The 27,699-nt window shown below is 41.4% G+C and overlaps 1 protein-coding gene across 1 annotated transcript in view; it reads right to left on the bottom strand.

Annotated features, from left to right (window-relative positions):
• Positions 1 to 22,898, bottom strand: part of LOC145414860 (protein tweety-like) — a 35,501-nt gene extending 12,603 nt beyond the window's left edge. The window contains exons 1-9 of the mRNA XM_080284283.1: positions 22,755 to 22,898; positions 18,208 to 18,368; positions 16,609 to 16,720; positions 13,032 to 13,214; positions 10,300 to 10,454; positions 9,843 to 9,915; positions 6,821 to 7,042; positions 6,171 to 6,310; positions 5,457 to 5,558 (exon numbers count right to left, since the gene is read on the bottom strand). Of these exons, the coding sequence (XP_080140409.1) occupies positions 5,457 to 5,558; positions 6,171 to 6,310; positions 6,821 to 7,042; positions 9,843 to 9,915; positions 10,300 to 10,454; positions 13,032 to 13,214; positions 16,609 to 16,720; positions 18,208 to 18,368; positions 22,755 to 22,898 (1,292 nt within the window). The remainder of the gene's footprint in view (positions 1 to 5,456; positions 5,559 to 6,170; positions 6,311 to 6,820; positions 7,043 to 9,842; positions 9,916 to 10,299; positions 10,455 to 13,031; positions 13,215 to 16,608; positions 16,721 to 18,207; positions 18,369 to 22,754) is intronic.
• Between the last annotated feature and the right edge of the window lie 4,801 nt (positions 22,899 to 27,699).

The following is a 27,699-nucleotide window of genomic DNA, read 5'->3' on the forward strand; positions in this document are numbered from 1 at the left end:
CAGTATCTCCAAGAGTTTCTAAGTTGGGGAGCAACTATACTGTATTTTCAATTTAAGGTCAAAATTTAGCCTGATTGCAATGAAAGGCAACAGACAATAAATACTGCAAATGTGAGCATAACATTTCCTTTCTTCTTACTTCTTATACCAGGTATGTAACTGGCACATAAACAGCTGCAGCCTTTCTTGTGAGAAATACTATAAGTCTGGTGTCTTGTTTTTTTTGTTTATAGATTGGAGGTGTTGAATGCAGACAGTGATACTCTGCCAAAAGTCTACAACAAAAATTTAAACAGAGTACTGTGCATTATGTGACAGTGCCTTCAGCTGTTGGAGGTCACAGTGTAGTTGTCAACACAGCTTGATATGAAGGTGAGGCTGGTGAAATGTGGCATCAGTACTGAACGAGTTTATCAACTTTCCAATGAGGTCTGCTTCCAATGCTGAAGCCACAGTTCCCCATCTAGTCATGCAAAGGTGAGGAAGGTAAGGAACACTGGCATTCTCTGTAAGGATAATCTTCCTCCTTAAATGATGCTCTTATCAAGAGGAGGCATATCCTTTATCCCTGTCAGTGCTCTGTTACACTGGAGGATTTTACGCTGGTTATCACCAGACAATTTTACTCTGCTGAGGGAAGCCCTAAGCACTCAATGGGTCAGACATCCATTTCCTTCTTTATCTCAGAATGCAAATAATGAAAAAAGGTAAAATATAATTAAATTAGGCAAAAACTGGAACTGAAGAAGAGAACTATTATAGCCAAATACGGAAAATCATGAATATAAAAAATAACATATGGTAAACACATTTATCGTGAGTATCAAGGAACAGGTGGGAGGGTCTGACATGAAAACTTCTCCTTTCTGAACATTAGGAGGTGACAAGAAAGCAAGGTAAATAATGAGGCTAATACATGGTAACGTTGTACATGAATCCAGGATCAGTTGGCCTCTCAGACTCATCAGCAACCATTGGTGAGTTACTGGCGAGTGTTTTCGCATTTCTGTAGTCATAGTCCATCATTCTCTCATCACGCCTAGAAAGGGAAATATCATCGTCAAGTTCACTATAAAACACGAGTGGGGACAAAGGGAGAGTGTGCTTTCTTGTCCATACCTATCTTTGAAAATGAAATTCTCACAGCAACTTTCCTTCACTGACTGACTGGACTCACACAACGAAGCAGCAAGGAAGAGAGAGGAAACAAACAAACAAACAAACACACACACACACACACACACACACACACACACACACACACACACACACACACACACACACACATTCTAGTAGGCACATGAAAGAAGCATCACCATCACCATCTAAATCTATTTCCCACCCTTTTAATGAAAGTAGAATCCAGATGAGGGAGGAGGAAAACAATGATGTGGGAGATGTTATCGATAGTTTCCAGTCAGCTGGGTCATACAGTATATCCATACACTCATCATTCAACCCTGCAAAATTCTCCACTACACCTACTAGTATCCAAAAAATATAAAGAAAACAAAGTAACATACAAAGTCAGAAATTCAGTCAGAGAGCATAAACATTAAATTTCAATTATCTCAATCGAAAAATCCCAAATCATAAATCAGCCTGACTGAAAATGGTTGACATAACAGTCTTAACTTTTTGTTTGTGAAATGTAATTCTCCATCAACAGCCTGATGCTTAATCCTCCTCCAGTTAGTTCTCATCAATTAAAATCAATATCATTTTTTTTTATTTTTATTTTTTTTTTAGCTCTGTCCAAATACAGTCAATGCTAGAAAGTAGCCTAATGTTGTTCAAGGAGAGGTGAAATACTCATAACATTGTATAATCATTCAAAATCATGAAGAAAGTGCTAAATAGTCTTTCACTCCCTCAATGAAAACAACCTAATCAAATTCATGTTGCTTTCATAAACTGTACGACTTCTGTGTTTAACATCATCCCTATACAGTACCTACATTTTACTGTAATCCATCCAACAAACATATCACTAGGTGACACACACTACAACTGCTCTACTGCTCTGGTGAGGTACAATTTAATTTACCCATATAAATATATTGTATATTACACAATCTTGACTTATGTCATTTTTATTGTCAAATCCATTAGCTCAGTGGTGTAGTAACCACTGACTGTCTTACAGGTAAGATATTTGATTTTCCATGGGATAGCTAATATGGAAACCCTAAGCCTTCTCCTGATAATGACAGCTCCCTGCTAACATGTCTAAAGCAAGCCTGGTTAGGAATGGCTTAACCCCTCACCACTCATGAAATTAATACGTTTTCACTGCCTTTATCTCCAACACCTTGTTCCCTCTGGGAATCCTCTCAGCAGGAACAGGTCTTGGCAAGGCTACATCCTGTTTACTTAAAGGTATTACTTCCCATTATTATTAACCTTGGCAGAACCATGTCCAAGTTGCTTAATTGAATTACTTCCCAACATTATTAACCCCTACAGCGCAGGGATTTCTTACCTGTGGTGAGTAACACTGTCTGACATGAGTCACAAAAAAATATAAAAGGTGTCTCCAAGAAGCAAGAGGTTACTGAGATTGCTTCTATCCCTGCAGTCTAGGGATGTCTTATTAGAAGTGGCCAGCATTAAGTAAAAAAGATGTCCCAGAGCTGAAGGAGTTAATCAAGATCATGTTATGAGTAACACTTAATGTATTGCTACTTGGAGAAAAACACTGGAAAGAAAATGCATTACCAGTAAAACCTTTTGTGTTAATGGGGAGAGTTATTACAAAGATAATGACAGATGCAAGGGGAGGGAGGCATGGCACTGTAATGTAACACTCTTTATGGGAAACTGGAGAAAACTGAGAGCCAATTTAAAAAGGTGAGCTACTGACTCAGTTATCATCTGTTTGCCTGCAGATGAGCTGTGACTATCCACTGTCTGTCAGCTGATTAAATGGGGGGAAAAAAGTCTGAGGTCAAACATCTCCAAACAACATGATTTAAATGGAAGATTTGCAGCTACTCACATTCTGAAAAGCTGTTTACTGGGAAGGTACATTTATGTCTTCCCAATAAACAGTTTTTCCATATACGGGTATACAGTAATTCTTCCATCTGAACTATTCATGGCACTGTGATATCACAAAACACAACACAGTTTAATTAGCTCCTATACATACAAACAGCATTGAGCTGAATGGAGGGTAAAGGGGGGAGACAGAGCATATGAGGCAGAGAGTATGTGGGGTAGGGGAAGTGAAAATTCAAAGGGAGAGTGCAGGTGGGAGAAAATGGAAGGAGGGAGTGTGAGGGGTGAGTGAGTATGAAGGGTGAGAAAGTTTGAGGGGAGAGAGAGTATGAGAAGGAAAGTCATCTGGTATCTGTACCTGTCTGACACCAAAACCAGTCTTTTAAGAATACAGCCTAACCCGAAAAGAAACAGAAAATAACCCTCTCAGTCTGAGTACATCATCTATGTTTAATTCTTGCTCTCTCCAGATAATTTTCTTCAGCTCCAGAAACACTTGAAACTGCAGAGGTTAGATATACTGTAGCCATCATTAACTATATCAAAACCAACATTCTCTCCTAAAGTGAATGAAACTGTCTGGTAGCAGCAAGAATAAAATACAAATGAGATACCCTGTTCAAAGGTGATAAGTGGAAAACAGTGTACAACACAGATCAGAACAAAAGCAATTAGTGTGATACACTGTTGGGATAATGGCATACATGACATCCAAATGACACGGAACTAAATAATTTTTGAAAAGGGTATGTACTTGCCTACAAAAAGGTACAAAAATGAACATTAACAATTAAATACAGAAATCTGTTAGCAAATCTTTAAATATTTTCTGAAGAAATGAAATAGAAAACTTGGATGGATACTTATAATCCCATCAATAAGCAATAGAGGTAGTTAGAAACTAGAAAACACTAGCAAACTTGACAGAGACTGATGTGAGAACATTGAGAGCAACAAGGACAAAACATACTGAAATTACAGCACTACTGAAGTGTACAGTAGTACACAGTTCATCCCAGTTTATCTAATCAATGCCATAAAACTGAAAATTTTCATAACAATAGGTTTACCCTCATCAAAGATAACAACATTACTATATCCCTCATCCTCATCACTCAATATTCCATTTCTACATGTGGTGGAAAGATCTAAATTATGGCTCTCCTATCTTTTCGGCCAAGTGATCCAAGGAGAAAGAATGCCTCAAATACAGGCTGTCTACATTGTGAATCACTTTTTTTTAGGTTCTTTTTTACTGTTATGTCCACGGTAAACTGCAGATGAATTACCGATTAAAGTTCCATTGTTACCAACAGTAAAAAACTGATCAGCCAGAGTGCCCCGATTTGCAGCAACACTTGTATGCTAAAAAGCTGTGATATTCTGGAACACATCCCTTTCTTACATTGAGGACTGACTGTAGTAACTACCACACATTATCTCCATTTACTGAACTGTAGTCTGGTATTCTTTCCATGCTTTCCTGATGATGTTTCAGACCTTTCTGGATATTAACTCCACAATGCCTCCCTAATTTAATGACTAGTAGTACACATCTGTTGGTTTGCTTGTACAGCTGGGAACAAAAGTCTCCCTTATATTTCACCTCTACTGTTCTAAGATTTCAAGTCTGACTAAGACTTTTGTATGCTTCCTGCCCAATAAAGATTCTATAAGATAAATTAAGAAGGTTATGGACATGTCAGAATTGTGGAGTATGTGATAGAATAGCATTGTAAGTGAACTTTTATCCCAGACCTGACATGCATTCTCCATGAGCAGGTCAGGATGCAGAACTAACATGCAGTGTCCAAGCCCATTAAAAAATTAAATAAATAAATAAGCAAATTAAATAAAATATCCTCCACTTATTTGCTACAGATGAGTATGGGCATGATCACACTGAGGTCAGAATCTGACACACTGTATTCTGATGCAAATTGTCCAATTCTGTAGGCCAGGGAAAGAACTGGGGCAACACTAAGTTCCAGAAGGCCACTTTTAGCCATTCCATTTCTCACTGTCAACTAAATTTTTACCGGACTAAAAACTGGAGTCCCCACAACATGGCTTAATAAAACTGGGTGTTGTTCTTCCCACTTTTGCCTTATCAGCATGACTGGATATTCTTTCAAAATATGTCTGATGCTGACCAATGCATGACAGGGTCCTACAGGTAAAGTCAGAAGTAACCTTCAACTATCATCTAAAACTAGATCCAGACAACAAGCAATAATATAGGCATGCATAAAGGAGAGTGAGAGACAATGCTGCAGAACTGTGAAAGCACTGGTCTGCACCATTCTATACTGTACTAAAGTTCCTGAGTTGTGACCAGAATTCATATAAAATGTTACCATGTACCAGCCTCTCTGTTACCCTTGCTTTCCAATCAGTCAGACAGTACAAGTAAATGAGAATACACTGGCATCTGAAAAAATTAAAAGCAATCTTACTTGTGGTTGAGGTAGATCCATGTGTGTGAGGTGAACCAAACAAGAATAGTGAAGAGCAGAGCACTCCCAGCAGCAGACAATAGCAGGTACACCACCCCAGACCTGGCCAGACATAACATTAACTATTTCATTAGGCAAGAAAACATGTTTTACCCTTCTCACTACAGTCAGTACCTAGGGAAGGTGATCTTCCCTTTTTCATATAAGTATAACTTCCAACATTTAGGTTCAATATTTACACAAGATTAGTCATTAGAAGGAAGTAACTGTCAAACAGGTGTACAAGTATAATGATGAACAGAACTGGTCAGTACAGTATTTTCCTGTATGGTTTGTGTAATACTGTCTGCCATATTACATAATGGAAGACCTAGACATGGCAAACCACTCCATGAGCCCCAGCAGTCCTCCTACATGTCACACATCTTACCTTGTCATCGTTTCATCACTAAAATCCACCATCCATAGTGAATCCATGCTAGGATTCTCTCATTCAGGACATGTAATGATATTAGCAAGGATGTTTTTATATGCTGGTGGGTCTTGTGGAAAATTACAAATATCTGTTTTAATGAAATGTTAATAACTAAACTGTTCCCTGGCCCATTCTAGGATTTAACAAGCCTCCTTTGACCCCAAACCACTTCTCTAACCACTCAACTACCATCTTCCTCACTAACAAAAATTAAGTGTGAATATACTGTATATACAAACATGGCCTGATGGCATGTAGCGGAGAGAGCAGTAGTGTAATGATGGTGCAGAGACTGACACTGGAGAAGAGCAGCAACACCACCCAGACTCCGCTGGGACTGATTCACATATGCGCTAAGGTGGTCCAATCTTGGGTGAATCTAGGAGACAGAAAACGATTAGCTGACAAACATGTTCCATGAGAAAAAACAAATGAACTATTGTTTGCACACAACATTTAGTGAGTAGCCAGAAAGAATTAAGGTGCTGATATTCAAAACAATGTTTCCATTTAAAGCAGCCAGAAAATTCCAAAAACTGTTCTAAGTTCTTCAGGACAGTGGAAATTTAATGAGCACCTGTAAAATATATATATACAGTATATATATATATATATATATATATATATATCTCTAAACTGTATATAAACATACATATACATAAAATGAATCCGGCATAATTGTGGAATCATAACATTTGTGGAGGTATGATCATGAGATATTTTAACAGGAGCTGTATATCATGAATGTCACTTTCTTTATACACCAAACCTCCTAGGCTTAGTTGACCTTTTCCATTTAGTCATCTCTATGATAAAAAATTCCACAAAAATAACCACATCATCTCATTATCCTTATGCTTACTTTTGGTGGGCATTTTATACTACTCACTGTTTTCCGTTCATAGTAGAGATCTGCCAGTCGAGTGACATTGGTCAAAGATTCCAAAACAAAGTCAGCAGCCTTTTGTGCATGTGTGAGGTAGCGGGTGAAGGGTGAGGGTAGGACATGTGGGTCACAGCGCAGGTAGTACCTCACCACCTCCCGGGACACCACTCCACCAAGCTGGTCCTCCAAGAATGGATTAGGGTCTGTGCACCAGTCAGACAAGCCCTGAGGGAAGAAGAATTTTCTCACTTTTTATGTGAATGAGGAAGAATTTTGTTACATTTTACAAAACGGAGGGAGATGCAATCTCATTTTTAATGAAGGAGTGGAAGGTATTACCTCACTTCTTACATGGAGGAGGGAAGCAGAAGTATATTCACTTTTTCCCAAAGGAAAAGGAAGATATTAGGGCATCTCAATTTTTACACATGGGAGGGAGAAAAGAAGGGTTTATTACACTTTTTACATAGAGGATGGATGAGTTATCTCACTTTTCAGGTGGGGGAAACAAGGAGAGATTATTTAACTTTTTACAGTAATCACTACAAATACAGTAGCAGAATATTGTACAAAGTTTACTTATGCAATATACAGCCAGTCCTCACTTAAAGTCTTAAGATGTGTGCTGGATAAAATGCTGCTTTAAGCAAAACAACTTTAGGTGAAACACAATTTAAACTCAATATTATACTGTACAGTTAAAATCGCTTATGTTTTCCCTACTTGTACAAGTGGGTTGGTGAAGAGTTAGTGCCCCTTCCCATAAAACAACAGCCTCAAAGACAAATGGCCATCCCTTAAGGGATTGTGGTGTCTCACTGTACATAGACAGACAGAGAGATAAAATTGCTTATAAACCCATCTATCTATCTATCTTCATCCAGATGCCTTAATCCCAGAAGATGTGGCCACAAACAAACTGCTTCCATGTTGCCCTATCCCCTGCCATTTCTCTGCCCTCTCCCCAACTTAAACTCTCCTCTCTCATACACCTCTCTACTCCATCCCTCCGTCTCATCCTCAGTCTCCCCCTCTCTATCTCACTAACATACACTCTCATTGTCAGTCTCTAACTCTCCATCTTCTTCCATGCGGAGCACTTATAATGCACTGTAAAAAAAATACAGTATATACTTTTTGCATCATAGGGCAGTTTTTAAGATATGGACCAATAATACTGTTCAGTAAATATAAGTGTCTGGAATGAAGTTATTATTACAGTAACCCTTGTTTTACCAAACCCCACAAGACCAAATATCAGATTTAACAAACACTTCGAGGGCCCCCAGACAAACCATCATACATATCACATAAACTCTATAATAAATCATAACTAACTTGAGGAAAAGAAACAACCTCAGATGAAACACAAATTAAACTCAAGATAGTAGAGTTAAACTACAAATTAAACTCAAGATAGTAGAGTTAAACAACATTCTAAAAAATCACCACTCTATAATAAATCATAATGTCTTAAGAGAATAAAAGGTGTGAGTCTATCAGCAACATAATAAACAACTTTAAACAAGGACTCATCTTTGACAGCGATCACTACAGCACTCACCAGCATTTGTAAAAAGGTAACGAATTCCAATACATCAAGGGCAACTGTCAAAAACCTTCACTGATCCTGTGTTATATAAGCAGAAATCAGAGTTAATGCTGCTTAAGATATCATTCCACTCCCATGGCCTATTAAAAACATAATGCAAGGTAGAGAAGACCCCCATGAACTAGCAAGTAGGGATATTAAACAAGGGTGGTTAAAGAAAACCTACCAATTATACAAGATACTCTTGTCAATTCCCTATAAATAAGCACTATAAACTGCAAGAGTTGTTGTTGTTGTTGAGCAACCCCAGTCTGTCTGGCCAAGCACACCCACCAATCGCAGACTACCATTCACTCCTGCAGGGCCACCCCATGCAGTGAACTAATGCTCCTTTGTGACTGACAAAGCCTCATCACAGCAAAATGCAGAGAAATGTGTGGAGGTGTGGTTCCTGGATGGACGCTGCAATTACATCTCTCCCGTGAGGGGCCAGAGGGGGTGGCAGTGGTTTGGCCTCCATGCTGACCTCCTCCTCCACTTTAGCAGCCTCTGGGGAGTGGACCCACAATGAAGACACCACCGCTCCAGGTCCGGATGACTGGTGGTGGTGGTGGTGGTGGAGGTGGTGGTGGTGGTGGTGATGAAGATGATGATGATGACCAATCAACTGACACTGCATTAATGATGATTCATGATGACTTGGTTCTGAACACCTGCAGCAGAATGTCCTCTCTCTTGGTCGTTGGATCTGTCTGTGGCTTTTGACACAGCTGATCATGCACTACTGCTTAATGACTTGCATTTTTATGCGATCTGTGATGATGCTCTTTCACTCCTTAAGTTGTGTGTCTGAGAAATCTCGGACAGCAGTTGTCATTTCATTTGGTTTTGTTTAGTTTATAAAGGCTCCAACATGCTTGCAGGCATCAGCCTTGGTCACCTAACGGCAGCTCGCGATGCTGCTCGATCTCTGGCAGCCTCCCTATCCAGTCCCTTATCCCTGAGGTCACACTCTATGACCTCATCCCAGGTCTTTTTTTGGTCTGCCTCTCACAACCTCACCCACATCATTCACACTTCCCACTTTCTGCACCCTAAAGCCATCCCCCATCACAATCTACTATCTCAATCTACCTCTCCTCATCACAACACCAGTACACTATATTCCCATCCTTCCTCGTAACTCTTCCATCATAAGCCTAGCCCTTCCATGAGAAGCGTAGGAGCCCGGGCCTAGGCAAGTTGGTCCTGACACTTAAGATGAAAGTGACCAGCCTCACTCATCCCTGAATGGCATTACATGAGCAAGAAACCCCAACCACCCTTTGGATATAAACCAACACAGGTTCAATCCCATTACAGCAGCTTTCCCCCCCCTCCCACACCTCACACACTAATATCTGAAATGCAGCTAAGACCAATTATAAAATAATCAACACATTTAGGAACCTGCTGTAAATTGTCAGTACTCACAACAGAAGCTACAAGGTAGAGCGACGTAAGGCCCCAGCACAGGATCATGGCCAGCAGACCCAGCACAGAGAACCTGATGCACAATGAAAATAAGTGAATGAAAATATTATGAACAGACTAACTGTAGTAATTACCTTATTCATAAGAAGGAAAATTTTTCACTGAAAGAATAATTACAGATCTGGAAAGCTTATGTGGCAAAAAGCAAAACAGGAAACAGTAAGTATAAAAAATGCCTAGTATTCTGCCCTCATTAGTAATTATGTTTATTCTGACTTCACTAAATCTATTTTACAAGTCATCGCTGTATCAGAAAATAGTATCATATATACAGTACTAGACAGTGTATGGTATATAATGTATTTCGTGCTGCTATTAAAAAGAAATTGCTGAACATCACTGAGAAACAGCATACCTGTAGTTACAAGCCCAGTTCAATAATTTTTGTTTCACTCACGTGATGAGAGTGCAGCGTGAATGTCGTGCCACTCCAACAATGACAACCAGGACAATCATCATGAGCACCCCGGTGACCCCCAGTGTGCTCACCCACCGTCCCAGCTCACACACACTGCCCACCCGCACCAGGCCACCCATCTCTGCACCTGAAACCTGAAGGCACCATACCACACCACAATAATCACAGGTTATGGCACAAATGTGTGTTATGGGAACACAAAAAAAAACTCAGTTTTGTTTAACCAATTCAAACCCCATAATCATTTTCATTTTACTGTGGCTACTACCACATCATTTCATTTCTGTTAGGAGACAACAGCAGGACTCAAATGGACAAAAATATAACGCTGTACAGTATGGTCCCGGGTTACATCACTCTTGACTTGCATCGATCTCAAGGTTATGACAATCTGCTACAAAGAAATTTTTAAAAATAAATACCCTGTAATGAAGAAATAAACATAATGCATGGGTTTTGAAGTATTGCTGTCTGCTGCAAGATGTCTCTTTCCATTCTACTCTCTTCTCATCTCTCCATCCATATTTCCTCTCCTCCCTCACTCATCCCCTGTTGTTTCCCCATTACTGTTTCCTTCCTTAACTCCCTCCTCCCTCTATTATCCCCCCTTCTTGTCTTCATTCTTTTTTCTTCCCGTGCATTTCCTAACTAATCCTTAATCCCTCAACTAATCCTTAGTCCCTCATCTGTTACTCGTTCCCCTTCCCATTCCTCTCTTTTTTCCGCCTCCTGTTATTCCCTTCTTTTCTTAGTTTCCTATGCCCATTTATCCTTCTTTTCCTCCACATATCACAATCTTCCTTTCCCCCCATTTTTTCTCTCCTTCCTTCCCTTCTTCTTTCCCATTCCTTTAATATACAGTACCCTCCCCCTTCTCCATTCCTCTCTCCTCTCCTTTTTTCTCTCTGTCATCTCTTATTCTTTCAGTTTCTCTCATTTCTCCCCTTTTCACTCACTCCTATCTCCCGTCTCCCTTCTTCCATTCATCACCTTCTCATCTTGTCCACCCTGCATTCCCTGTCCCTCATATTTCATATCACCTCCCCACCCCATAACTGACTCCCGTTTACTTCATTTATCTCTTGTCTTGCATCTCGTCACCTTCTTCCCTCTTCCTCCATTTCCTCCCTGCCTCCTCTCTCCATTCCTCTCTTGTCTCTTTCTCCCTCTGTTCCCATCCTGTGTCTTCCCTTCTTTCTCTCTCTTTTTCCTCTCCCTCCAGTCTCTTTTCTCACTCCCTGTGTTTCCTTAATATTTTTTCTTCTCTTGCCACTCTACCATCTTCTCCTTGTTCCCTTGCCTTTTCTTCTGTTTTTCCCTCTCTTTTTAATAGGCAATAATATACAGTAAAGTTTATTGTATCACACAGAAACAAAACTACTTGGGTACATTTATGTTCAGGAATAAAATGTGTGTTGGTAGTGTGTACAAGTGTGAAGACAATGGAAGAGTGAGGAAGCAGCAGCCTAACTCAGCTGCCACAGCCGTTGCCATGACAACAATAACACTTGCTGGTACCACCACGACTGTGATGCATGAGAGGCTCTTGAGGGGTGATGTGGCGGACCAGGAGTACAACACATTTTTTAACTCAATAAAAATAAGTTCAAAAGTCTGTGTTTCATATACATACCTGTTATCATAAGAGTATTATGTGTACAGGATACGAATTATGGCTGAAAAGTCCACATATGCACTGACGTAACCTAAGCACTGATGTAAGGTATAAATGTACGAAGTACAGTCCGAACCTCGAGTAACATACAAAATTGACTTACATCACGTTTCAGGAATGGAACTCTGATGTAACCCGAGACCCTACTGTACAGGCAACCCCCCAATTTTGCGGGGGTTAGGGGACACAGACCCCCGTGAATTTGGAATTTCTGCATAATTTTGATGCACCCCCCAAAATGCCACTATGGTAGCCTATTACCTCTGTAAGCCCTTAGAAACCATCAGGGGAACCTAAAACCAGCTAAAAACAGCACAAATATTCATTGCACTACTGTACAGTACGATATATAATTTGCTAGTTTGACACTCTTTTAAGCTTTGAGACCTTAGAAAACCTTACCCATACCATGGCCAATCCCATTATATAGGTTTGTTAAATGGATGCATAACATGATTCTTATTTTATCTAAATACTGATACTTCATCCAAACTAATTATGAACTCTTTTAATGAAAAGAATCACGTTTCCTTTCCTCCAGTTTAAAACTGCAGACCATCATAAATTTATAATGTTCTCTTTTTTCCTCTCTCTCTCTCTCCCATTTTCCCAGAGAATGACATATCATATGGAGTCAGGATTCTACGGGCTTGAATGGTGAGTGAGTGGGAGTTTGGCACATTCAAGTATGCAAAATTTGGTTATCCAAGTAACTCTTTCCTTCAAGTTCCTTCTGGCTCTCTGGATGCTATCTCACCCAGCCCAATGGTGCAAGAGGTATGGATGATGACAGTGATGATACATGAATAAATGTTATCTTGTTCATTTGAAATATATAGTATTTAAAACTATGATATTTCCCCCCCTCCCCCCCCCAGGCACAAGGCACACTGGGACACTTCTTGAGGCATAGCAAGAAGCATACAGTAATATGATACCAGGTATGAAATAACTTCATGCATTTCAAATACTTTCTGACAAGCAAACCTGCCTCAAAAGTAATCAAGCAACCTGTACTCAGTCTAATAAAACATACCATGGCATTGATGTCTTCTACATTGATGAGGAGGACCTCAGAGATGTTACCCTGCATGAAGAAAAGGCTCTCTAGTAGAGACATCTTTACTGTCTCATTTACTTTGCCTGACTGGATACTCTCCTTCAGTAAGCTGAGTTGTGGCTGCAGGTTTCGGCGAATGGTTTCATCAAACAGCTTTGTCTGTTGAAGCAGAAAGAAAGGGTAAGGGATCAGACCTGGTGGATGAATTGACAATTAGTCAAGCAGTTGACCTCCTAATTTGTGAACAGAAGGTCTAAGGTCAAGGTCACATGCCACAACAACTTAGACAATTTTTATCCAGTTTAGACTTAATTGCATGGAAGGGTTTAGGGTAAGGCAAGGATAGAAGGATTCAATTTTGAGATCAATAGATTAGCCCAGAAACTGTGGCATAAGCGACTCCCAACCATCCTGCGGTGTGGAAAAATCATCGGCTTTTTAACAACACCAGAAACCAGTTTTACTTCCTAGATATGAAAGAGAACATTTTAAAATATGTGTATGTCTAATATGAAGTCAATAACTCTCTTTGTTTAATCACCATGCAGTTAAATTCAGCTTTCCTGTGTTGTGTGTGTCCAATGTTGAAAAAATACAAAATTTTTATTTTCATCAAAGACACTTTTTAATATGATGAGATGAAATATCATACTTTAAGTACTGCATATGTGTCAAACAAGTTTGCATTCAGGATGTTAGTAAGTGAAGATGTCATACTACTGCAATGATCATTTTGCTGGTGTCAACTAATGTTAATGTAGTTCTTTGTGATTACACTGGAATCCATTTAGATTAAGTTCCATCAACTTTGTTAAACACAGAGAATGAAAGTAATGCGAGTATAAGTGGCTGGGGGGAGGAGGGTGGTGAGATGGGAGGACGAGATCAGTAGGAGGAAGTCATGGAAGCACAAAAGAAAGTCACAAATGGGGAAAGACCCAGGAATTGATGGTGTGTGTGGTGAAAAAATGAAGCATGGGGGAGAGATAATAGTAGAATGGATAGAAAGACGGGCAGATTGGCCTGAGAGGAAGGTAGAGTCCCACAATCCAAACAGGATTGGAAGTCAGGTACCTGTATGATGATTCCCCTGTACAAAGGAAAAGGGGAAAAAGAAATGTGTGGTAATCATGGGGGCATTTGTCTTCTTAGTATAACAGGCAATATATATGGAAGGATACTTACTGACAGAGTTAGGGAAATAACAGGAATTAGTTGGAGAAGAATAGGGAAGTTTTAGGATGGGATGAGGTTGTGTAGATCAGATTTTCATCCTAAGGTAGAAAAGTTTCTAGAGCAGGGAAAGAAGTTGTATGCGGCCTTCATGGATCTGGAGAAAGCATGTGACAGAGTGGATAGACAAGGACTGTGGAAAATATTAAGAACATACGGAGTAATCGGAAAGTTGTTGAATGCCATGAAGAGTATGTATGAGGGTACTAAGGCTGCAGTGCGTATGAATTGTGAACTGAGTGAATCTTTTTATCTGCATGTTGGAGTGAAACAGGGATGTGTCATGTATATGGATGGGGACATAAAAGAGATACAAGGTAGAGCAGTGGATGTTGGAGCGGCCCTAATAAGACAAGGCAACGTTTGGAATCTTCCTGTACTGTTGTTTGCAGATGATACTGTACTGTTAGGTGAAGATGAAGGGGAACTGCAAGGCTTGGTGAATGAGTTTGGGAGTGTGTAAGAAATGGAATCTAATGGTGAAGGTAGGGAAGTGAAAAATTATGGTCTTCGAGTGAAATGATATCACTGAATGTGCAGTGAGATGGGAAGATGAGGAAATGGAAAATATGAGGAGGAGGAATGGAAAATGTGAGTGCATTTAAGTGCTTGGGTAGTGTGCAGAGTAAGGATGGAAGTTTGGAGGATTAAGTGCTTGAAAGGGTACAACAAGGAAGAAATGTGGCTGATTCTTTGAAAGCAGTGATAAGAATGAGGAAGTGAGCTTGGAGATAAAAAAGTCACTGCATGATAGTACTGTACTGTGATATCAACTCTAATGTATGGAAGAGAAGCTTGGACCTTGTTGGAAGGACACAAGTCAAGAGAGTGCAGTGGAAATTATAGTAGGACTCGCGCACGTTTGCGGCTGTGGTGTGGTCCGCACCTGTGTACAGTGTTGCCACGTTTTCTATACCGTTATCTCTCTCCCTCTCTCTCTCTCTCTCTCTCCTGGCGGGAAATGTGAGCCACCCTGAGTACTTTTGATTCTTTTATAAGTTATTTATAATTGTGCTTTCATCTGTTAATTTGGTTTTGTTATATTTAGTAGTAGATGGAGTGTCAAAGTTACTGTCTGCTGAGAGGTTTGTTACGTTACTGATTCATACACCCCGACGTAGTGGGGTGTGGGTGTAGGTGTGGGTGGGAGTGTGGATGTGGGTTTGTTGGGGTGGTGGTCCAGGGGGGAGGGGAAGTGTGAAGGGGGATTTGACCTGAGACACCCAGGAGGGATTAAGAAGGGAGGGAAGGGGAAGGGGGCTGGATTCACCTACCACATGGCGGGAAATGTGAGCCACCCTGAGTACTTTTGATTCTTTTATAAGTTATTTATAATTGTGCTTTCATTTGTTAATTTGGTTTTGTTATATTTAGTGATGCCGACAATGCATTCAATGCATGCCCCTCTCCTGCCTCTCTCTCTCTCTCTCTCTCTCTCTCTCTCTCTCTCTGTAGGGAAGCTATCTGTCAGTGCTGCCACTCACAAGAATTATATGAATTATTTCTTTTACTTTGGATATTGGCATATTTCTTCTTTTTTCAGGCTCATTCTATTATATCCATAACTGTAATATTATTAACCACCCTAAAACTACGCTAAAAAACATTAAAAGTGACTGCTATTTCTTTTAGCAACACTGTACAATATGTATGCCATGTTTCTGTGTTACTGTATAAATATTTTATGCATAATTAGATTACTGTTGATTCATCCATCAAAATACACAAGTGTAAGTTTTATTCATCTGAATTTATCGAATTTGTGATGCCTTGTACATAAATAGCTTCCGTTTCACATCGCAAGTTGAGGAAACGTGGCACCATTGTAAACAGGTGCGAGCCACACCACAGGCGCTTACGGGCGCAAGGCCGACTATAGTTATCTGAGAGGAGCATGTGGAGTTGCATGGAGAGACAGACTGGCAAATGAGGAAGTGAAGAAACGTTATGGTGTGAATGTGGATGTGACAGGAAGTGTTAGGAGAAATAGCTACATCACTGTGGTTTCGACAAGTGGAGAGCAAGAGACTAATGAGGAGAGTGTATGTGAGTGAAGTGGAGAGGAAGGAGAGGGAGAGGGAGGCCAAGGATGAGATGGAGGGATGATGTGGAGAGGTATATGAAAGAGGGGTATGTTAGCTGGGGGAAAGGCAGTGAAATGGCAGAGGACAGGATGACATGGAGGCGATGTGCTTGGGGCCCCGCTTTACGGGATTAAGGTGTTTGGCAACAGATAGACAGATAAACACAACTTTGAAATGTATGTGATGGTCCCATGTTTGGGCTGACACATATGGGACTCACAAAATACCATACATACCTGGTTGCTGAGAGAGTGCACCATGCTATTAATGTTGTCCAGTGAATGAACAGTTCGTGTCACACCTTCATGCACCTCCTCATTGCCCCACACACTCACACCAAGTGCACCCCTGCAATAAATGCACATAATACATGAAAAGTACAGTATCAATACATTTTGTGTTTTGAGAGTCTACTTCCTGAACAGTCATCGGAAGATATGAGGCATACAGGAATACAGTAAATCAAAGACACACTTTAAAAGTAGCAATAAACATTTCGGGGAAGTTTTCTGTTATCAAGCCCGTCGCTGGGCTCGAGCTGTTAGCAGGAAATAGGCCGTAACGCACAACCTGTGCTAAAATATCCGTCCGCCCCTGTTCTGAATAGTCAAAGTCATGTACACTGTACTCATCTGATCACTCCCTACGAACATCCAGTACCCGAGTAATATGACTGTAACCCACAAACGACGGCAAAACATCAGTATGCATCCCCACCGAATGTTCAAAGTTGTGCGGTCACCTAGCTATGTCTTTCCCAACTGCCACAATGCACTGAATGCAGACTACAAGCCACGAGTACATGTTCTGTGACAGCAGCGGTCTGCCTCTCTACCGAACGTTTTTTGTTGCCCAGGCACCGAGAGACAGAGAGAGAGAGAGCAACCTGTATATAGCCTATCATTGTTATTATGAACATGCTAATAGTGTAATAAGGATAATTAAAATTTCAATTAGGTAAATAAAATACATTGAAAGCATTAGGCCTATTCTATGTCCCTGCAACCCATCAAAATTCCTCTCGCGACCCACCTTTGGGTCGCATCCCATAGTTTGAGATCACTGTGATAGAGGATGAGGTACTGTGAAGGTGGGATGATTACCAAGATGTTGGGAGGATTAGTGTACCGGTAGGGACAGTAATATGAAATAAAATTAAAGTGGGCAAAGTAGTGTGATTATTGTAGTGCTACAGTCACATCATGAGACTTGTTTTTGTGGTCCCATGTTCATTTGGAGGTGAATCTAATGGACTGCAGGAAAATGGCCAATGAAGCAGAGTGCTCCAAGAGATCTTATGTTGAGGTTACATTGAAAGACTGCCTGTGCTGTGAGAGTGAGGTGCATGAAGTAAGTACGCTGTTGTGTGAGGGGCTGTATTACAGTGACAGTTCAGTGATTTTTTCATTAGTTGCATTTTACTGCTCTTGAGTAGAGCAAAGTGAGGGGTAGAAGGCCAGTGTGAGTGCAGATGAAGTAGACTAAGCTAGAGCATCTACGGAAGGGGAGACTAGGCAATCACATGTAAGAGTGTGTCATACCATGAGTGTCTGTCCAAAGATTAACAAAATACTGGTATCAATGAATGACTGATATTAGAATCACAGTAAATAATAACACTTATTTCTTAATCTGTCTTGGGAAAACACCATTTTTTAGCAGACTAACTCCCTTATTATTAGGCAACATGAATTTTATAAGCTGTTTGCACTACTGGAATGGCATAAACTCTTTTGGCCCTCCTCTGGATCTGCCATTTAGGGTAACTTTGTTTTATGCTGCAAAACAGAACTAATATATAAAGATAACACCATAGTTGCAACTATGCAACTCACAGCGTCAGTATAGCGAAGAAGACCAGGGTGATCTTGAGGCAGGTGATGGATCCAGGCTTGCGTGGTCGGTTGTCGCAGCATCTGGTCAGCAGGTACATCAGCAGCACCAACAGTGTTATGATAAGCAGGCCCGCCGGGACTGACCCAATGATACCCAAGCTCTGCATATAAGGAAACAGTTCATGAGTATGGGTTACATGAGGGACAAACTTGCATATAGTAAGTATACTCTGTCCATCTTCACTTGGCCATAATATCCAAGTTCTGCATTACGAGGGAAACAGTGCTTCACTTGCATGGTGTGAATGATGGTTAGATTTTGCATACAGCAGCTAAACTCTGCCCAGTTTTACTTAGCCATGATATTCAAGGTCTGCAAACAGGTAAACAACATTTCACTTGCATGGGTTGAATAATGGTCAAATTTTATGTACAAAGTACATGTCAGGAAAGACCCATAACATACAGAGATTACTGGAGGATGGGCTTCACAGGCTTCATTAATGATACCTGAGATCTGAATATTGGGTAACAACACTTCACTTGCATGGTTTGAATGCAGGTAATGGTAAAATTTTGTGAATAACAAGTTTATAATCTGTCCACATCAATGGCTCTGGTACTTGGTTACATCAGTGCCATTGCATGGTTATCTCTCCAGTAGTTTCATCAAAGCAAAGGGATTCGATAAAGGAACCATTCAAATACTGCAGCCATAATATAACTAAGGACATGATACTGCTGATCACAAACACAGCCAGAGGTGCTTTTCTCCAATTTACGTTTAACAATTACAGTACTGTATAACATCATATCTCTCTATTGTCAGCTGTCACAATCTTGGAAGGAGTGGCTGTTTGTCATCGTCAATTGTTTTACGAGGAAGGGCACTAACCCTCCGCCAACCCACTTGTTGACACATAGGGAACATGTATGGATTAGTTATATGGTTACCACCCAGCACTGAAAATGCTTTCCTGGCTTACAGAAAACCACTAGGCTTGTCACTCAATGTAATGCCACATGAAGAGGAAAGAAAAGTAACAAAAAATGACAGGAAAAATGGGAGAAGTAGGAAGAGAGGAGGGCAGACACAGGAAAAGAATGATAAGGTGAAGGAAGAAGTAGGCTGCACTATATCATGTGAGTGGATGATGGTCACCACCACCTACCACCACTGTATAACATAATTTGATATAAGATTACTTAGTTCTATTATTGTACAGTCGGCTCCAAGAGTCTTGTTACCCTCTGCCATCCCAGTCTCACTCATGTGGCAACAGCATACTACTCATGTGGGTAGGAGGCAGACAGCACAGATTTTTCTTATTAAGAGTTGTGATACAGTAAACTGACATATTAACATGTGGCTGAATGATCCACAGAGGATATGACATAATGTGGACTCTCAATGAGTGTATGTGGCGTTGCTTGATGTATATAATATTGTCTTTTATGAAGAATGTAGTGGTGGGGTGGAAGAGGTAGGGCAATGGAGGGGATGGGGTAAAGGAATGGAGAGAGGGGAGGGGAGAAAGTCAGAAGAACAGGAATGTCAAAGGTGGTGGTGATGCACCAAAGTATTGTGAGCAGGAGACAAACAGAGGAGGGGAAAGGGAATGAAGATGTTTCACGTATCAACTGAGTTATTATGGGTAATGGTGATATTATCCCACCTCACTTCAGTCACTGTCTTACATGACTCCAGGGGGAAAAGAGTAGGAGCTTATGGGGACAACTAGGCCCTAAATTCTCAAAAGGCCTTAGCGGTCACAAACTATAGGGTGTTCATATCCTTGCAGTTCAGTTTTTTGCCACTTCATTCTCACTTCGGCATACCCGTTCTCCTGACTTCTCTCCCCTCTCCCTTCCCATACTGCAAGTGCCCTTACACATATTCCATATTATGATGTATCCTCTGTGGATCATTCAACTGCATGTTAATACTGTATGTCGATTTACCATATCAAACTAAAATACCAGGGGTCCCAACATGACAGATCAAAAGATCTACCACGGTTCTGGCTCAAAAGGGGGTAGGAGGAAATACATGCAGCCACCCCCAAGTCATGAGATACGAGTTGCGGGGATACGAGTGTCCACCCAAGAAGGACACAGGGAGCTGGCACACCTCACAGCCGAAAATCCCTCTAGCCCAGAACTGCCACACCGCCCACATTGCCGATCGAGCCACCAGTACCAGCAGTGATGAAGGCTTGTCAACTTAGTGCTTGCTAAAGGAAGCACAACCTGGTTTGCTAGAGGTGGCTTGGCAACACAGAATGAGTTCCTGTGTTCTAGTGTGCTTGCCAGATGCAGCACCCCAGAGCTTGCTAGAGGCAGCTTGGCAACATAGAAGGAGTTCCAGACCACGCGCTTCCTGGAGTCCGGCAGGCTTCCCCAACGTGATGCTGAAGCTGGAGCATCTCTCCCCTCAAACCCCCAACACACACATCCCCTCCCACAGGTAGCAAGTGTCTTCCTACCCCTGGTAATGGAATCCCAGGCTTGGTGACATAAACTTGTTGTCCTGACTGTCTCGGGTCCCTTCTAACTTCACTGCTAGACCCACTCTGGGCACAAATCACACAACCCTATCACCAGATTAAGAGAGAGAATGAGCCAGATGTCAGGCCTCCACTTTTCCAGAGCCAGAGTTGTACCCAATCTCCCACTTAGCCTTATCACCACTAAATCACCACACTACAACACCCATACAGATGCAGAGTTAAACCCCAGCCCGCTTCCCTTTCCAGAGAATACACGGCGGCCATTTCCTCCAGATAGATCTCATGATCTCCAGTGTAAAGCTGTGTGTAAAGGCTAGTGTAATACTTGTAATATATCTTTTGCCTTGCTATCTGGAGCTTTTGTGTTTACCTTGTACTCTTAAGGTGTATCAAGTCCTGTTTTGGCATTCCTCCCTGTTTAGAAGGACCCCACTGGACTAGGAAAATTATAACACAAACTATACAGAAAATTGCTGCTGTCTGCCTCCTACCCACACAAGTAATGCATCACTGCCATGAGTGAGGGCGGGGTGGCAGGGGGTAACAAGACACTTGGAGCCGACTATGTGTGTGTATACAGATAGATAGAAAGATAGATAGATAGATAGATAGATATGTGGATACCACTATGTGTCACAATATTATCAATAACAAACCCATATTGTATAAGATACTAGAGATAATGACACAGGTAGAATCAAAAGTTCACCTATTAATTCACTGCATTTACTTCACACTCAGATGTTCATCTCTTTTCACCCAGTTGCAATATATCAAAAAGGATCATCTACAAACTGAGAAATATACCAAGCTTCTGTCAGCAAACACATGCCTGCCTGTAAAGGAAAGTGAGAAGTAGAGGGGATGACACAGTAATAGGTGAACTTCTGTCCCTAGATGTACAATACTGGAATGGTGAAAAATTGTAAACTTCATTCACACTCCATTTTCTTCAATCTTGAAAGCAGTGATAAGAAACAGGGAAGTGAGCATGGAAGTGAAAAAGTTACTACATGACAGTATTGTGATACCAACTCTAACGTATGGAAGTGAAGCTTGGACGTTGTTGGAAGGACACAAGTCAAGAGTGAGAGCAGTGGAAATGAGTTATTTAAGAGGAGCCTGTGGAGTCACATGGAGAGACAGGCTGACGAATGAGGATATAAAGGAGCGTTGTGGTGTGGATGTGGATGTGATAGGAAGCGTTATGAGGAACACACTGAGGTGGTTTGGCTATGTGAAGAGGATGGAGGGTGAAAGACTGACGAAGAGAGTGTATGTGAGTGAGGTGGAGGAGGGAAGAGGGAGGGGGAGGCCGAGGATGAGATGGAGGGATGGGGTGGAGAGGTATATGAGAGAGGGGGGTGTGAGCTGGGAGCAGGGCAGTGAAATGGTGGGGGACAGGGCGACTTGGGGGCGATTTGTCTGTGGCCACCCCAAACGGGATTGAGGCGTCTGGCAATAGATATATAGATAGATAGATTGTACAGCCGTTGGCCTACTGTGCAAGTGTTCAGAAAGCCTGCATATCTGTCTTTTAGCCCAAGGGAATCTTAGTTATACATGAATATATTTTACCACTAGAAATGGGAGATGATGATTTATTCAGGATATGAAAGATCCCTCGGGCTGAAGGGATTAATGGAAAGTGTTTTGAACCCCTCCTTGCTACATAAAATAATACGGTTGAAGGGGTTAATGTGTGTTGCTGAATCTTACATACTGCACAGACTTCTAAAATAACAAAAACATTATTCAGTCTTTCTAAAGCCTTAGCTGATATAAATGAGACATTTTAAATATTCCATTCATATCCAAATGAACATTCATTATTCCACATTACTGCAATTCTAAAGTTATGGAAAAGTACAAAATAGTTTCTCGTGATGAAATGCAAGCTCATTTGGAATGACACACCCACACCCACACATACACCCACACCCACACCCACACCCACACATACACCCACACCCACACACACCCACACATACACCCACACCCACACACACACCACTTTTGGCTGCCTTAGTGTCTAACCTCTTGGTAGATGGGAGAGAAAGGGTTGAAGGTTGAGTTGACAGGGTGGAGGGTGAGGTTGATGTGAGGTGTGAGATGGAACCAGTCGACCCAGAAGACCTTCCTCACCACCGCCTCCTGAGTCACCTCGCTGAACCCCTCCATCGCGCTGCCTCCCGATCTCTACGTCTCTCTCTGACCCCCCGCCCCCCTCTACCCACCCAGGAGCATCCTTAATCTGCAAGGAAACAGAAAGTAATTAGATTTGTGCGCTAATCATGCAAATATGTACAGTTGTGAAAAATTCCCCCCAAAAGAGTGGCAATACTGCTTCCATGGAGTACTTGGACCAAAGTGGCACTTCAGATTACTGCTACTCATATATGAGAAACCAGAACACTGCCTGCATTATAACTGATACTGTTACTTTCAATCAGCATTCAAAATAACAAGCGTTAATAGCCATACTGGTCCTTTGCAATGGTAAAACATAAATCTGAATTGAAAATGAGAAATAAATAGAAGAGGTATATAGGACTCGGCTGTTTATATTGCACTGGCCTAAAGAACGATACCAGTCTATCGAGCTACGATGATTTACTATATCCTTAAAGCTAGTTATACATAATACTTTGGCACATACAAATATATCTAAATTACTGATAGGTGTATCTAAATAAAATACATCAATACAATAATTAACTGAATGTGTTCGTTGCGTGCAGATTAAAATTTGCTTAAGTACCCAGTAGATACGAGCAGTAGACGGATATTGTCTGGGGGCTTGGAGGACGCTCTGCCCTCACCATTTTTTTTTTTTTTTTAACTCTACCATTTTAAAAGAGAGGTCATTCTTATCCTGCAACTGCACTGCGGGCTGGCGTCAGGTTTTGTCCAGCTTATTTATTTATGTCTGGGGAATAAGGGGGAAGGGAGAATCGTTGAAATGTTTAAAGTGAGCATACTGGATGAAAAGAATTGATTCTCTGATCATTATTGATTTTCTGATCATAAGTTCCTTAACAATGCTAATCCCATCAACACCGGGCTGCCTTGCTAGTAAATTATCGGTGCACATCGGACTCTTGACACGACTGTATTTACTACAAATGAAATTCAGCTGACCTCACACTTACCAGCTGGCACCGCCGGACGATGCTTGAGAGACAGAATCAGCTGAAAGAGGCAGTTAGCACATGGATAACAGACGAAAACGCTTCTCACACACACACAGCTTTCCTCCCTTATTTCTTCCACCCAATCTCCAACTTTCCATCCCTTACAACCTGTTTTTCTTCTTTCTTCCTTCTCCATCCCCTTTCTTTCTTATTTCCTTCTTTCCTACCTCCCTACTTTCACTGTTTCTTTTCAAATTTCCTTTCCTTCCTTCATACCTCCCTCCCACCCTTCCTTCGACATTTTCTTCTCCCTTGTTTTCCCTCCCTTTCCTCCTTCCCTCTTTTTCTTTCTCCTCTTGTCTGCCATTCCTTCCTTTCCTCGCTCCCTTTCCCCTCTTTCTTACTTATCTTTGGAAATTTTCATTCATTTCCTCTCCCCCCCCCCTCTAGCTCTCATTCATCCTCTGTCCTCACTCCTTTTTTCTCTCCTTTTCTTCCACCCTCCTTTAACTTCCCTCCTTCTTTCTCGTCTTTTCTTCCTCCCTCCTTTCTCATCCCTCCCTCCTTTCTTCCCTCCCTGTGCACGGATCGATAAAGGGTAGAGCGTGCAACATGCAAGCGCTTCTTTAATGCTAGGCTACTTCACACAACCCAGAGAGAGAGAGAGAGAATATTTCCTCTTACCAAAGCGCCCAGTATGTTTATTTCTTCATTACAATTGCTTCCGCAACCATACTAAACACTCATGGCCGCGATAACTCTAGTAGAGTTAACGTTAGACGATTTTATTCGGCAGAGTCAAATGTTAACGTTTTTCTTAAAAAAAAAAAAAAAATCCACGAATAATAACCGCGTAATGTTAATTCCTACAATAGTGACGCAGTTTGCATTTTTTCCTTCGTACCACATGATTTATTCCGCCAAGGAAAGACTTATATGAAAGGAACTATCTCGATGTGATAAAAATATTTTTAAAATGATGTCCTTGGGTTGAAGGACTTATCACTGCAGCTCTAATAAAACCACTCTCTGGTGAAGAGATTCGTATAACGTTAGCCACAATAAAATACCAACGTTGTCCTCATCATTAGAGTTAACAGTGACACCCTTACCATTACGGGAACAATCATATCACAATATAATAATGACACAGCCAACAATTACCCTTAGCCAATCCATCCGTTTACAAAGCCCACAGCCCCAGGACGTTGCAGCTCTCCATGTTTCTCATCATGTATAAGCACGGGTGTTGGAGATAGACGCCTTCACCTGGTGGCACCAATTTAATCATACAAGCGTCCCTCAACTGCCTCCCTGTATCCCAAAAGGAGGATGGTGGCTGCCGAAGATGGGAAGCTTCAGTCCTCGGCCCACTGGATTCATGCCAGGTGAAGCTGGGACCAATATAATACGTATGCATTCGTATGCTTGATGATATATGCTGGCACCCACTGACAAATTTCTCACATTACAATACGGCAGTGAATTTCTTCCATACACCTTTTCTTATATAGCACCGATTTCTACACTGCATGGCTCAAATGATCTGGTGGACAAAGAGGGATACTTCCTATTCTGTTTCTTAATCTCGTAGTAAATAACGAAACTGCCAACAGTCAGTTTACTGTAACTTGGTAAAACTGAGCCACGCCCCCTACGTGATTTCCAAGTTGTGACTGGATGAACACTATATGGTACCAAAAACACAATTTCAAGACATTTACTGTTCATGTCTGTTATTTTCATTACCATCATAATCTCCTACCAAGGGAACAAAGCTTTATTCTATTTGATGATGAGGGCGGCTGTTAGAAAATGGCTACATGCAAGATAATTAAATGGAACTGAAATATGTCACGAGAACATTATTCTTTCCCGTAATTACTAAGCTAATAACATACACTGTATTTATATATGGAATTGCATTATGTCAGAGCCGTAGCATTTTCCTTTTCCACAATTACTAAGCCAATTAACTACATGAGGGGAGGGAGGTTCTTCACACACTTTTAATGAACCGTAAGGACTTAGCAAAAAAAAAAAAAAAAAAAAAAAAAAAAAAAAAAAGAGAGTAAGCAGACGTCGTCCTCATATACCTGGTGTTTTGCAACGCAGGTACAGTACTCAACAAGCACAATACTCATAACCACAATATACATCATCACAAAGACACTTGCTACCGGGGTGGGGGGAGTCTGCAAACGAGAAGAGGTGAAGGGACTGGGCGAGGTAAGGCAAGAGGAGGGAGGGGGAAGGAGAGGGAGAGGGAGATGGTGAGGAGTGGGTAGGGACGGTGAGAGAAGGTGAAGAAGTAGGTGGGAAGAGATAGGGAAAGAGGGAGATGTTGGAGAGGGAAGGGTGAGGGGGCTGTGGGAGTAAGGGAACCAACCTAACTTAGTTTCCCCCACCCACATGCTTCCATAAACTGCACAGAAAAAGTTACTTACTCCTCCTGACCTCTCTCTCTCTCTCTCTCTCTCTCTCTCTCTCTCTCTCTCTCTCCTCTGGGTTCTGTTATTTCCTCCTATACATTCTTTATCCTTATGTTATACTATTTTCCCTTATTTTTAGATCGTTATATTCATTATTCCGGCTTCCATTATTCTTAGCTTCTCTAACCCCCTTTTTAGCTATATGATCAGCACCCTTTTCTTGCATAAACTTTCCTTTTAATGTTATTCTCAATACCTTTTTATCCTCATATTTCTCCCTTCCTCTCTCTCTCTCTCTCTCTCTCTCTCTCTCAAAACCTGAGGTTGTGGTGTAAGGTAGACAAGCAAGTTAGTTAGGAAACTGATAGTGAAGGTCTTAGATTAAATAATGCTAGACGAAAACAATACATATATATATATATATACAGTATATATACACACACACACACACACACACACGAGTATGTATGTATGTATGCATGTATGTATGTATGTATGTATACTCGAAGAGAGGGATGACGACGACGACGACGAGGAGAAGAAGAAGAAGAAGAAGAAAAAATAAAGATGGGGAAGGAGGAGGAGGAGAAGAGGAGAGAGGGAAGGGTGGGGAAGTGAAGGAGGGCCACAGCTTACTAATGCATTATACAAGCCTCCTTCTCCACCCGCCTCGCTCCCTCCCGCTTCCTCTTCTCTCCAATCCCCCTCCTACTTCTTCTCCCTCTCTTCCTCCCATTCTCTCGACTCACCCTCTCATTTCTTATCCACGTCCTCTCTCCCTCTCTCCTCTTCTTCAACCTCTAATCTACTCCACTCCTCTTGTTTTTTATCCCTCTCCTCTCCCACCCTCCCTCCCTCTCTTTCTGCACCTCCCTCTTCCTTGTTTTTCTCTTACTTACACCCTTTCCTCTTCTTCCTACATCTCCTCGCTCTCTCCTGTGTTTCTTCTCATTATTCTTCCTCTTCCTCCCTCCCTCTCTCTCTCTCTCTCTCTCTCTCTCTCTCTCTCTCTCTCTCTCTCTCTCTCACCAGCACCCTTCCTCCACCTCACAAAGAACAGACACAATCTACCCCACGTGCAATGCTCTCTCACACTCACTCACTCCTTTTTTATTTGCTTTCTTCCTCTCTTTTTAGTCTCCCTTTATTAGTTTTTTTCTTAATTATGCTCTCGTCTTAAGATTCTCCCTCTTCCTCTTCCCCTCTCCCTCTTCCTCTCCCTCCCTCTCACCTACTCCCTTCACCTTTTCATTTCTCTCCAGCTTCTCCATTTCTCCCTCCTTTCTTTTCCTCCAATTTCCCTTCTTCATTTACACGTCCCTCCACCGTTCTCTCTCTCTCTCTCTCTCTCTCTCTCTCTCTCTCTCTCTCTCTCTCTCTCTCTCTCTCTCCATTAATAATCATCAGTCTAGTTTC

The sequence above is a fragment of the Coenobita brevimanus genome, chromosome 101, assembly GCF_032717465.1.
Source record: "Coenobita brevimanus isolate Jiangsu-jjx chromosome 101, ASM3271746v2, whole genome shotgun sequence".
NCBI lineage: Eukaryota > Metazoa > Arthropoda > Malacostraca > Decapoda > Coenobitidae > Coenobita > Coenobita brevimanus.